The sequence below is a fragment of the Rhododendron vialii genome, chromosome 8a (assembly GCF_030253575.1).
Source record: "Rhododendron vialii isolate Sample 1 chromosome 8a, ASM3025357v1".
Taxonomy (NCBI): Eukaryota; Viridiplantae; Streptophyta; class Magnoliopsida; order Ericales; family Ericaceae; genus Rhododendron; species Rhododendron vialii.
In genome coordinates, this window is record NC_080564.1 from 10507010 (window position 1) to 10520833 (window position 13824).

General features: G+C 40.7%; 1 protein-coding gene across 2 annotated transcripts; it reads left to right on the forward strand.

Moving 5' to 3' along the window:
* The first annotated feature begins 204 nt into the window (after positions 1 to 204).
* LOC131336550 (uncharacterized) lies at positions 205 to 9189 on the forward strand. 2 transcript variants are annotated; one of them, XM_058372425.1, is made up of 14 exons: positions 205 to 391; positions 543 to 717; positions 823 to 912; positions 2743 to 2808; positions 3174 to 3239; positions 3396 to 3481; positions 3588 to 3633; positions 3885 to 3939; positions 6279 to 6355; positions 6596 to 6737; positions 6813 to 6940; positions 7023 to 7127; positions 8159 to 8308; positions 8953 to 9189. In XM_058372425.1, the coding sequence occupies exons 2-14, from the start codon at positions 697 to 699 to the stop codon at positions 9013 to 9015; spliced, it is 1095 nt and encodes a 364-aa protein (XP_058228408.1). In that variant the 5' UTR covers positions 205 to 391; positions 543 to 696; the 3' UTR covers positions 9016 to 9189. The 2 variants fall into 2 exon arrangements, with proteins under 2 accessions (XP_058228408.1, XP_058228409.1); XM_058372426.1 differs by having other exon boundaries at positions 238 to 391; positions 6602 to 6737.
* Positions 9190 to 13824: the final 4635 nt, after the last annotated feature.

Below are 13824 nucleotides of genomic sequence, written 5' to 3' on the forward strand. Positions count from 1 at the left end.
AGAGTCCAAACCCTTAGCATGAATATATTAAAGTCATGGGCCGGCTCGGTCCAGTTCAATTTTTGGCGGGAGTCCGATGGGCTTTGTCCGGGCTAGCCCGAGCCTGATGATTTTTGGGCCTGACCTTGCTGGGTCAAATTTGCACCCCTGCTCAAAAGCAAGTATCGTGCTTAGTTCTTGCTATCTCAATGGGCTTGAGAAAATGAACAAAGAGGCCCATACTTGGGCCTATTTCCCGAGCCTTTGGAACAACCGTGGGCTCAAATTGGTTACCCAGCGGCTGGTACGACTGAGGGGCGCCAGAAAGAGAGAGAAGGTAGAGCGCGAGAAGAGGGCACGATAGCTCTGCATCCTCTAGGGTTTCGAAAATCCAAAAAACAATCAAAGTTCGGTGAGCGTAAAAATCTGTTTTACGAAATTCATCTAAATTGTTCAAGTTATTAGTATTGTACAACGAAATCCCGTGGAAACGGCGAGTTCGATTTGGTATAAAATGACGATGATGTTTGTGTGTGAGAAAGAGGTGTGTTTATTGTGTGCAGGAGTCGAGTGTGAGAGTCCTATAGAGGAGAGAGAAGTGAGACCGAGAGCGACGAGCGACGAGGAGAGAGAGCGAGGGATAACGTGGGAGTGTGTGAGCGGGCGGGGTCCCAAACCTAGAGATTCTCACGGCCTGCATCTTTACTTTCTCCGAGTATGTCGGAGAAAAAGCTCGTGGTATGTATGATTCTACTTTTCTAATTTGCATGCATACGGTGACGTTTCATTGTAGCTGTTTGATTAGCTGCTTGTGTTGTAATGTGAACTGGATTTGAGTTGTAGGTATTGGGCGTCCCGTGGGATGTTGATACGGATGGCTTGAGGGATTATATGAGCAAATTTGGGAAATTGGAGGATTGTATTGTGATGAAGGTCAGTGTACCTTTTATTTCCTAGTAATTGTGCTAAAGAAACAAATTTATGACATATGATTAGTTTATATTGGTCTGTGGATTGTGTTGCTCCGAAAACATTGTGGAAACCATGTTTTTACTCTTTTTGTTTTCCCTTATCATGTTTGACTACAAGTTATATGAGATTGTTAAAAAAAGAGAAGGCAAGGGGATGACCTTGAACGCCATTACAGCTGAACCAAAACTCAAGGAAAAGAACCAGCAAACAAACACATAGAGGGAATAGACACCGGGCAAAATGAATTAGAAAACGCTGTAGTGCACTCCCGAAAAGTTTGTTTTTAATTTGAACCGTTGGTTGATGAGATCGATGGCTGTGTGCCGCCCTATATGCGCACTACACAGGGCACCCCCGGATCTGGGCAAAATAGCCGAACCTAGCTAGAACAGAAAAAATACATCAGAAATATCCTCTCTCTAAGCAATTGCCAATCAGCAGTACACTTGACATTCTCCGAAGCACTTAAGCAAGCTCTAACATCCCTTCTAGTATTTCCCAGAACCACAACACCATCTCCTCTTATGGCCTTAAAAAATTATCCATTTTTGTTAAAAAAGATTCATACTTTTTGTCCTCAATGCTCTCTCCATTCCAAAAGACTGTCCACTAGCAAAAAGAGAACTTAAAGGAATGCATTTCTGTTTAAAAGATCCAAACTTTTTCCTGCAAGTTACTAGATATCAATGAGTTGTTTCTATTAGTGAAAAAAAAAGTTTGATTTTTTTTTTTTTGAGAATAATGCAATATGTTTAAGTTTGCGTTTTGTGTGGTGGCCAATATTCTAAACTTAGGAATTATTTGGTTGTGCCTCGATGTAATGTTTTTACCAGTGTAGAAGTATTGTAGAGCCTATTTAATGTCGAATTTATATGGTTACTCAGTTACGACTGCAGTGAGTATAGGTCTTTTATGACTTATATGCATACGCTTAATAGTATCTCCATATACACAGAGGGAGACCTCGGTATTATCCCATCCATCACACACAACAAAAAATATTTCTCCTTCCACCACAAACTTCCAAATCCCAAACTCAAATTAGTTTGTGGCAGAGTAGTTGGTAGTGGAGGTGGCGGTTGTGGCTTTTGGTGGTGACTGACTGACTGGTTGTGGCTTTGGCAGTGACGGTAATGGGTGGTTGTTTGTCATATTCACGATCTAGTTGTTAATGATAGCTGTTGCCAGGATGGTTTCTGGGTGGCACTGGCATTGGGCGAGGAGCTGTTTTGAATCTGCTGTTGTTGATTCAATAAGGTGTTTTGTTGGCATTTTGGGGTTCAGGTGGTGATGTGTCAGTATTTGGGTGGTTATTTTGTAAGATAGTAGTTGAGTAAAAGTCAATCCCTGTTAGTGGTGTTACTCTGGCAAGTCTAATGTGGAGCTTACTGTCATTTCAGGAACCTCAGGAGAGGTCAGTGACTGAGTGTAATTTACCTCTCTTGTTTAGTTATTTTCGTACTACCGGCTAGTTGTTTTTGTCGAGGACTTGATTCAGGTTATTTTTGCTTCACCTTGGAAGAATGCTCACAGAGATGGGACAAGATACTGATAAAAATCCTTTGAGGGTATTTGGGGTTATGTACGGAGTTTCGAACTCTGCTAGTTGTGGGGAAAATTTGCCCGGAGGTTGTTTTTTCAGCTTTTTGGATTATGCACTATTGAAGTGGTAATGATCCTGCTGTTTGATGGTTATATAGCTGCTAATTTTCTTGGATTAAGGTAATGAAGTGAGCTTTTATGTTATTTGTTTTCCACTAAAGACGTTCGTTTCCTTGTATTATGGTCTAGGAGCGGTCCAGTGGTCGTTCTCGTGGTTTCGGATACGTGACATTTGCTACAGTTGAGGATGCTAAGGTGATTCTGTGTGATGTATAATTTTCTTTGGTTCACTGCCATTATCACAGTTCTTTGATAGCCGATATTTTGTAAACTAGACATGCTCATGGTTTTCCACACATGACGTTTGCATCAGTGGAGGATAACCTATAGTTTTCTATAGTTTGCTGTCATTGCCACACGTCTTGATGGTCTCCAGTTATTTTTTAGGCTGTTCACGCGTGTTTCTCTTATCTTGGAATGCTGATGCTTGTTCAGAATTTTACTTGGATGCTGTGTCATTTTTGCAGTTTCATTTGAGAGTATCTCATGCCAGTCTCTCTTTCTTTCTCTCTCTCTCTCTCTCTCTCTCTCTCTCTCTCTCTCTCTCTCTCTCTCAACAGAATGCATTGTCCAGTGAGCACTTTCTTGGCAACAGAATACTAGAAGTAAAAGTAGCCACTCCAAAGGTTGTGTTCTATAACCATGAATCAGGGCAGTGATTTTTTATTGCCATATCTATATCTCACTGATCCTTTATTTACTACCTGGTACTATCTGAATTGTGTTGTTGCGGACTGCATTTTGATTATCATCTCTATATTGTACTAAAATGCTTGTGGTAGGAGGAAATGAGAGCACCATCAAAGAAGGTCACCAGGATATTTGTGGCCAGGATCCCACCATCGGTGACTGATGAAGCTTTCCGAAGGTGATGGTGTTTTTTGGCAGATCCTTTTTTAGTTCTCGTTGTGCTAAAAATTTCAAACACTATTCTTGAGCTACGGTGAGGATAACTTGTATGTTTTTTCTTGCAGTCATTTTGAGCAATATGGTGACGTAACAGATATATATATGCCAAAGGTCTCTCTCTCTCTCTCTCTCTCTCTCTCATACACACACACACACACATGCACATCAGAGGCACCTTGTATTGTTATGTAAAACTTTTGACATACATGCGTATGTGCATAAATTTGCATTTTGTCCTTGCTTATTAGTAAGTTCTTTATAGCACCAAAGAAAAAAGAGAGTAAGTTCTTTGATTGTGAAGTATGTTATGTTCTTGGGATGTAAACCATATTAATCGTTGTTGGTGCTATATCATGTTGTAGGATCCAAGTACCAAAGGGCATCGTGGAATTGGGTTCATCACTTACGCAAATGCTGGTCAGTTGTGAAATTTTTTTCCTTGGTAACATGTATTTCTTGTTTTCATCATTTTGACAGGCTATATGCCTAGTGTCATTTACCTGATACTTTTAACTTCGGTAAACTTGAGTTTGCCTTTTGGTTTAACGGAGCGGGGTTGGGTGCGTGTCTTTGGATATCTCTTTTTTAATTGGTAGGATGTGGCTAGCAGTAAGACACCTAAGTGGTTGCCTGATTGGAAAGAGGTTTTCATTGAAACTAGTGATGATGCTTTAAGTTTTAGCGCCTATCAAGGAGTGTTAATGTCAATGGGGACATCTTCTGTTTTATTTCTCATTTGAACCTTGCACAGAAGTGACAGAATCACGAATAACTGATAACCGTCAGAATCATAGAACCAAATCAGTGAATTGAGAATAGACGATTCATGCACAAAATCATTTTCTGGTCGTTTCTTTGGATGAATAGTGATCAAACAACCCTCTTAGGGTCCTTACGGTTTTATATGCCTCTCTCTCTCTCTCTCTCTCTCTCTCTCTCTCTCTCTCTCTCTCTCTCTCTCTCTCACACACACACACACACACACTAGAAGAAACAATGAGCTCTCTCTAGAATGTAGTGGCTTATATATTCAACTTCATCGAAGTTTTTGCACTTCCAGAAAGAAATCAAGCAATGTTTTTAAAAAAGTAAGGTGGTGATGTGAGATGGTAACCGTGTTAGCATCTTTTACGATGAACCTTGCATTCTTGTTTCCTTCTAATTGATATATATACATGTAGATGTATATTTTCTCTTTTTAGCCTTCATGTCTTTTAGGACCATCATTATTACCTTTTCTTGTTGCTAGTAATTTATTTCAAAAGAGAAGGGTAAAAGTGTAAACTCATCAACTTTTGCCCATTGCTTTTGAACTAGGACAATCTTTTTGGGATAGCTAAAAGTGCTATAAGGGACCAACAAATGGGGACAGAGGGAGTATAATGAAAGATGTAGGATTAGAAATGGTGATCTTATACCTACATTTGTTGGCAAAGAAGCATGTGTCTTTCTCATATGGGGACAATGCAGTTGCTAGTCATCATTCAAAACAATCTTTACGTAATAATGTCCAAATGTTTCTTACATGCAACCATGGTTGTTAAAAACTTATGGTACGGGATACGTATCTTATGATTCATATTGTCTCCTTAGAAAAACTATACGTTTTCCACCTCGTATCCTTTTTGTACAAATATCCTACAATACTATGACGTGTCCTACGATAGAATTGCGTATCCCGATACGATACCAAAAATCAGACCTTATTTTAGGAAGTGGAATCCCAAACACATTCTAAATCGTTTGATCTGATTATGGCCACGTTCAAACCATTTGAAGAAAACCCAACCTCAATCCATTAGGGCTTATCATGTTTTACATCAATCAAATAAGGGCTCTTCTTCTTTTCCCTTGGCCAGGACACATTAGAACACCTCAATGTGGTAGACCCTTGATTCATAGACGCGAAATAGGCAATTTCGATTTACGATTTGACATCTCTGTTTAGAAATAGTGGGTCATCGTATAGATTGAGTTGTTATGGGAGCAAGAGCAAAATTGAGCAGGCCGCTTGCTCTAAAAATTGGTACGGGTCTTACAACAAGGGCGGATATAGATTGCATTGATTTGTATAACTGTGTTCACACTATTGTAGACTTGTAGTTTCTGCTGCTTGTGGAGCAATTTTCAGTGATTGGGTAGACATTGATTTAAATGCGTTGGCTATTTGTCATTTAGCATTATAAAGCACGTTTCTAGCAGCATAATTGCCCCAATTTTCATTTGGTCATTTCCTCTATGTCAAAACAACATTTCATAGGCTTTAGTTGTTACAGTTTTAGTTCTTTCCCTTGTAAGGGTTCTTTTCAGAAGATAAGTAGGAGAAAAGAACTAGATTCTGTTGTAATTACCCCGAAAGAACTAAAAGAAACACATTCAAGCGGAACTAAAACTACAGAACCAGGTAAGATTGTGCATTTGATATCTTGATTTAGGTCATGATTATTTTATGCGAGACGCTATCTCTGTTGTTCATTTTGCGGTGATCCTTGGTTTTTGTTATTGATCATTGCCAGAGTAGAAAACTCTATCAAATTGCATTAAAGGAAGGTAAGGAAATAGTTATTGAAATTTTGGTTAGAACTTTAATTTGTTTTTCTAATGTTATAACAAAGTTGAAAAGGCATAAAAACTAGAGGAAACGTGACAAATCTGAAGCCCAAACCAAAGAAGGGTGTGCTTTTGTAATGTTACAAGTTACACATTGTTATGTTATCAGACTGTTACATGTTTACTTCATCCTCTCTCTCTGGCAGAATCTGTGGATAATCTGATGGCTGAAACTCATGAATTGGGAGGTTCCACTGTAGTTGTGGACAGAGCAACACCGAAGGTAATTTACAATGCTACTTGCCTCACAAGGGTTCCTTGGTTGATTTTTCAGTAGTTTTTTTTGTAGAGTATAGCTTCCCAACCTGAATAGCTTATCAAGTCACCTATCTTAGTCCTTTTCTTCTATAGCATACCAATGAACATATCAAAAAGCTGCCTCTAATTGTGGGTTGACCACTTCAATTCATACTGTTAGTTTATATGAGTGGTCTGCGGTTCATTTTACCACTGAGTATTATAGTCGCAGGAGGATGACTTCAGACCAATAAGCCGAATGCCGCAGGGAGGATATGGTGCATATAATGCTTATATTACTGCAGCAACTAGATATGCTGCTCTAGGTGCTCCTACCTTATATGATCACCCGGGCGCGATGTATGGAAGTAAGTTCTTTTCTGCATGCTCCTTGGAGTGTACCACTGGGGAATGCCTCACATTTTGTGTTTCATCTGTATTAGGACGTGAATCTGCACGAGGAATGAGCAAAAAGATATTTGTTGGCAGGCTTCCTCAGGAGGCTACAACTGATGATCTTCGCCAGCATTTTGGTAGATTTGGCCGGATTTTTGATGTCTATATTCCGAAGGTAAAATGGCTGATGTTTTGATGGTACAACAAAAGAATGGATGTTGATGATCTGTTGACATTGAAACGTTTACGTGTTGTAGGATCCTAAGAGAACTGGCCATAGGGGTTTTGGCTTTGTGACCTTCGCAGAAGATGGTGTTGCAGAGCGCGTCTCTCGAAGGTCTCACGAGATTTGCGGACAGCAGGTATTTAACTGAAGGTTTACCATGTTTGTGTTACATATTCTGAAATTTCTACCCTTTGGAATAACTTTATTGTAGGTTCTATTTGGTTTCAATGCTCCTTCCACCAAGTATTGTACATTGATTTTCCGATGCTTGTTTTTGTGAAATATTTGCAAGGTTCAGCGTATTCAGACTCTTCAGAAGGTTTCAAACCTATCTGATGTGTCGGAAATGTCCCAAGAACTCTTGATTTCTTTGAGATTCTCTTATATTTAGTTATCCCACTTGGTCTCCATAGCTTCATTATGGGGAGCTGAGCTGCTACTGTGTGAAAATATTATGCCCGCAAGGGATTATAGCCTTGTACTGTCGGGTATATGTCAATCATGGATGCACGTCTTTTTCACTTACTGTCCTATTCTGAAGGCTGGACTCTATGTGATCTCTCTTAGTAGAAGCCTTCTGGCATCTTTGAACATAGAACAATGGTTCTTTGCTATATTGGAAAGATTGCGCCATGGTTAGAGCAGTCAAACCATTTCTCGTACAAGCTCCCGGCGGTTTATTCATCTGACCATAAACTAGAGCCACTTTTGCTTCTGCAATATTTGTTCATTGATCACCTGAGATTCTTTCATTTCCTTATAAAGATGGTTTCTTTCAAGAGGAGTTTTAAGCTTTGTCATTTGCATGTGCTCTGAGTCCTTGGTTTTTTCATCTGATTTTGGAGGGGACTGACAGGTTTCTGGTAATGCTCGTATAGTCATGTGAAGCAAATGCTTTTTATATCTGGTACACGGCTGTAGATTTTTAGCTGTTTTAAGCCCTAACTAGAATCTAACTGCAGTAATGAGTGTACGAAACATTGTATGTGGTTTGAAATTTTTTTTCCCACCTTCATGGATAAACCATCTGTCTTGGAACTGTAAATATCGGATGGTTTACCCGAGCCTTAAAATCCTAACCTGGAATTTATTTCGTTGGGATAGCAACTGATTGAATGAACTGATGTGCCATTTTCTTATTATTGGTTACTGTAACTTGCGTTTCAGGTTGCCATAGATACAGCTACGCCGCCAGTTGATGATGCTGGTCCCAGTAGTGGAAACTTCACGATGGATGATGCTGAACCTTATGGGGGGTACAGTGGTGGTCCTATGCGCGGTTATGGACGGATTTATGGAAGCCTGGATTATGACAATGTGAGTAACAGAAAGAGCATAACATGTATTTTGATATAAGCGATATCATATAGAGTGTGCATCTTAATATGACAGTTCTTAATTATTTTATTCTCTTTTCCTCTCCCTTTTTCGGGGCACCTGGTCATAGGAAGTCACAGTTCCAGTATTTGTTTCCTTTTGAAGTAGGACCTACCAGGCTTGGTATATCAGTTTGATTATTGATGATTCTATTTTGTTCTTTTTGTGAATACTATAATAATGTCTGTTTTGTATTCAACCTAAGTGAATAGGGTAGTGGGTGGATATTGAAATTTGAAACCCCCTTTTTGAGCTCGGCGTGTTCATTCCATTAGCTCAGTCATAATTTTGATCTTAGCATCATGGTTATTTGGATTGTAGTTATACAATAGTTCAGTTATACGATGGTTCAGTATGTCTTTCAGTCCTTCCTCTCAATTTAGTTTCTTTATATACATGTTCTTGAGTCGTGCCTCATTGTTTATATTCCTTCTGTATTTTTCCTGTGTTTCTGATCTTGTTTTTTTTTTTAAATCTTGGTGGTGAAATTTTATTTGGTTAAAATTGGAAACGAAGATAATTGTACAGGGCCTTATTACCTCCAATTATTTTGGATTAAGCATATGTGTTTTTGTGTTTTGCAGTGGAGTTATGGCATGGGTGGAGGGAGACCTTCGCGAGCAGATTTGAGGTATCGCCCCTACTAGAGATGCGAGTACTGGCGTCAAAATTTTTAGCCCCTCGTACGTCTACCAGGATATCTTTTGACAGTAGCCTATCGACTTTGATAAAACCTTAAGGGAAACCATTGGATGTTTAAAACTGTTGTATGCAACCCTTTTACTTGGTTAGTCGGAAATTGTGCAAGTAATTAGGGACAAGGATGGATTCCTTGCACGTATCTAGTGCCTGGATTTGTTTGATGCATGAAGAGCACAATAGTGTTACCTTGTGTCGCACGAATGGCTAGAAAGAGAATGAGGGGGGGGGGGGGGGGGAGGAGGAAAGGAGAGGGCGGAGGTGCAATGAGAGAGGTTGAGGGTGCAGGGTGGTGGTGGAAGATGGTTGGCGTCTCTAACGGAAAAGTTGGAGGCCTGAGGTGGATCTCTCTTTTGGAGGAGAGGGTGGGGATTGGGTTGGCGGGGAAGACAAAATAGGTGGGGGGATGGGCCAGTGACGGGGGTGGAGAGGGCAAGGGGTGTATTTTGTTAACATACTTCTCGTTGGCTGACCAAGCTAATTATTTACAAATATGTTCATTGTTGCGAAATGTATGAGATCAACGGTTTGGTTCATTGACGCGGAGTTATAATGGTATCACAAAGATCAAATTGGGAAGAGTATGGAGAATCAGGTCTCGAGGCTAGGGGAGGTGATCCCCAAACAATTTTTGCTACCTTTCTATTTTGGATTCTTTTAAGAAAAAGAAACACTTGATGGGTTAGTGCTTGATGAGAGGAGAGATAGATATAATCATAAATTTTGATACGGTTGTAGTCATTTCATTATAATGTTCACAAGAGTAAAATGAGGCGTAAAATTAAAACACTTGACTTCATTAAAGTACTCGATATTATTTCTTGCTATAAGATTTTATGTTCAATAAATAGATCAAATATTAATATTTAGGACTTAGTAAAATGTAGTTGGGACATATAATTGTCTTGATAATTAAACATGATACGGAGTTGATGAAATATGAATAATTTGGACTTGTAAATGCGGTGTGGACATAATTATTTTCTTGCATAAAGGGTTTTTTGGGAGGAAACCCCAAAAAAATACCGTTTAACACAACGAAACAATCTTGTTTTATATGAAATTACTTCATTTTTTGTGCCTTACGTTCATCATTACGAATTAATTTTTATTTGAATTTTTTTCATCATCAGCTCAATATTTTCCAAAGTTGATTCAATGGCTCAAATTAACATGGTACACTAAAACCACTTATGTGTACCGTAGAAAAATTCTCTTTAACATATTGTTAGACATTTAAAAGGGAGTGTAGTGGGCCGAAATATCAAGGTTCGGACACAAGAGGTTGTTCGGCTAGAGTGACAGGCTCGACTTCCCATTCGATGGTCCTAGTGACCTGGGTCTTGACGTTCGACCACCTGGTTCAGATAATGCCATGCCCATTTGACGTACCTCGCAATCTTCTACAAAGCATCACATTGACTCAGCCATGTGGTTCGGTCGCTGGGGCTCGACCAATTGATTGGTGTCAGCTCATCCACTTGCAATTAACCTGTGGGCAGCGAGCCCGGAAAAATAAGGGGGATCGATGAGCGCGCCTTTTTGGGCAGACGAACGCTCAATTTAGAGTCGCCACTTGGGTTTGAAGATCCGACACCCAAGGAACCGAACTTGAAACCTCGCTGCGTTGTTTGATTTGAAAAATGTGAAGGCACCAGTCTGTCATAACCATATCTGGGTTCGGGAGCCAGGTTACGAGAGGGGAATGATTTTAAGGCACCCCTCTCGCCCAATCCTGAGATCGGTCTCTACTTAGGCATTTGCGAAAACGTTTGCGATTCTGTTTGAGTAATCAATTCTTTAGCTATTTAGGGCGAGGGAACAGTTTAATGGGAATTAAAGCTGTAACATGTTTGCAGGATGTGATAGATAGCATGGATGAGCAGTTAGTATAGGATGAGAACAGACTGCTGTGGGAGTTTAAACAAACTGAGAGGCCCTTGTTTTGGAATGACGTGCACAGGAAGAAATCAGCATGCACTGAACAAGTTACTACATGCTAACCAAACCTGCGTGCGACACTGCAAGACCAGCGCGCGATAGTGAGCTCAAACCCACAGCTTTTATTCTCAAATCCTCTGGGCTCTGGAAGGATCAGTGCACATCCAGGACAAACCAAACAGTTTATAGGCAGCATAATATACAATTCTAAGCAATTTAAAGGCTGAAAGAGCCCTACGAATTAACAAAACACCCCATAAACAGTGTGGGAACAAAATAATGGCCTAAAGCCAAGTTACCCGTGCAAGGCCACTCACTGGTCAGAAGCAGTCTGTCGCATGACTATGTAACTCTGTCGAGCAAGGATGCGCCCTAGCGCGCGATGGTGTCAATCTGTTGCGCGATGGTCAACGGTCAAGCTTTGACCGTTGACCACCACCTGGCAGTTTGACCAGCGCGCGTGGGAGTCAGTCTGGCGCGCGATGGTTGTGTGATTGTCGCGCCCTGGCGCGAGGGACTAATCCAGACCAGTGCTTGGTTTACATGTTTCTGGATTCTGGGACAGGTCCAGAATGATCCCAAGGGCGCTCCACAACAGCAGAAACACATTTTGAACTACAGCTAATAGTTTATACTAAGGAAAGCAGTAAATTTATTTTTAGCATGCTCAACAGTGATCTATATGAAAGAAAATACATAAAACAGTAGGAAACCAATCCCCACACGGTCCATTGCGCACAGAAACGAAGTGTCGCGCGCGAGAGTAGGACCGACACACGCTGGTCCTACCACAGCAGTTTTTGAAACCTTGCTAGCTTTAGGACCAGAACTGGTATTGATTACCAGCCTTGACCCTGCCAGCCCCCCTTAGGGATCAGAACAAAAAATAGTAGGTATGCTATACCTAGATTGAGTTTGAAAGAGTGCTTGAGCTTTGAGATTTGAGGCTTGATTGAGGTGTAGGGAGGAGGAGGATAAACAATCTATGTTCTTGAGGGTGTAACTTAGGGCTTTAAAACTTGAAACTTTGTAACCCTTTAAAATCTTTTAAAATTTTGTAATCTTTTAAAAGATGAACAAATGGGAGGTATTTATAGGAAGAGATGAGGTAGGTATGGAGCTGCAAAGAGAGAAGTTCAGTCAGTCCACGAGGCTAGTTGAGGTTGCATTGGTGGCCAAGTTTCCTCCTCAAGAAAAGTTGGTGGGGACTGGCATTGCGCTTTGACGCGCGATGGAGTCAGTTTGTTGCGCGATGGTCAACGGTCAAGCTTTGACTGTTGACTACCACCTGGTAGTTTAACTGGTGCGCGCGGGAGTCAGTCTGGCGCGCGATGGTTGTGCCCTAGCGTGCGTGTACCACCTACTCATGCGTTGGTCAACGGTCAAGCTTTGACTATTAACCAACACTTGTCAAGTTGATCTACGCACGCAGGCTTCAAATCAGCGCGCGTCAGTAGGGTTTTTGGCTTTTTTGAAGTGGCTTAGGCTAGGTTAGGTTCAAGGATTTTTCAAACACTCAGAGCTCAAACACTCAACATTCCTGAGGTGTTCTTGATCCGTTTCATCATTGGGGAATCAAAAACCGTAAGTAAACTAATCTGGAAGCCCAGATTGGGGTGTCTACATAACCCTCTTGCTTGATATGTAATGGGGTGATGTTAGCCAAAACGATAACTGCATGAGTTGGGCACAAGCCCATGTGATGACAGTTCACGCACGTGAATGGTTGCATCCTGATCCAATACGCCCCTTGTGACGTCAGTCGAAGGCGATTACCGAGCGTGTGTGGCATGCCCCAACTTGGAGAGCAAGTCACAACAGTCTATATAAGGTATAGGGATAAACCCCTAAAGGTATGTTCTACTTGGCTCTCAAACCCTAGTCCTATACTTCCTCCCTTGAGCATATACTTACTAGACTGTCGGAGTGCCTTTTTGGATGGACTCCGATCGGTTTGGCACTAACAATGTGCCTCATGTGCAGGCTAATTAAGGCAGACAAAGCTAGGTCGGACCAAAGGTGAACTAGAGTATTCTATGAGGGACTCCATCTGATCACCAACCCCCCACAGGGAGAGCAACTTTTGGTGTGGATTTAAAATAGAGTCTGGCACACAATTTACACTACCGAAAATGCCCTTTTAACTGTCACACTATTCCAACTAAATGCCTTTTAACTCTCATATCCCACACTCAAATTGCTTGTGCAACAACTCATGCTAGTATTTTTTTTGAAGACTGGGGGTTGTATGATCGATTATAGCCAGGATAGCCCATTGGAGGAGATGTTATTTTGGGCCCAGGTGGTAGAAGCAGCCCTAACCACATTATAATGTTTTAAAGTGGCCTGATCTTGGCCCCAACATGGATATAAAAGTAGCCTGATCTGCATTATTACCGGCAGTTGTACCAATTTTCTTTAATCTTTCCTTCAATAGTACTCCATTCAATTTTTTGGGATCCGTCCAAAACGCATATGTACATAAGGATGCGGATCCTCTGTGAGGATTTACCTATGAGGATCTTGTGAGGGTTTAGGGAAGCTGTTTTTTTCCATTTCCCTCCTAGGACAATGGTTTATTGTTAAGTACTACATGTTTCATTTGTGATCAATATAGGGGGAACAAAAGGTTGTACTAGCGGCCTTAACTTAAATCTGAAAATTTTGTCTTTATTTGAAATTTTTTAGTTTTGCACCAAACTTTTTTAGGTTATTGATTCGTCTCGACGAGAGGAATCGAAAAAGTAAATTTTGGCACTTTTACCCAACTATTTTGAAAAATAACAATTCTTTAGCGCAAAAATGTTATTTCTCAA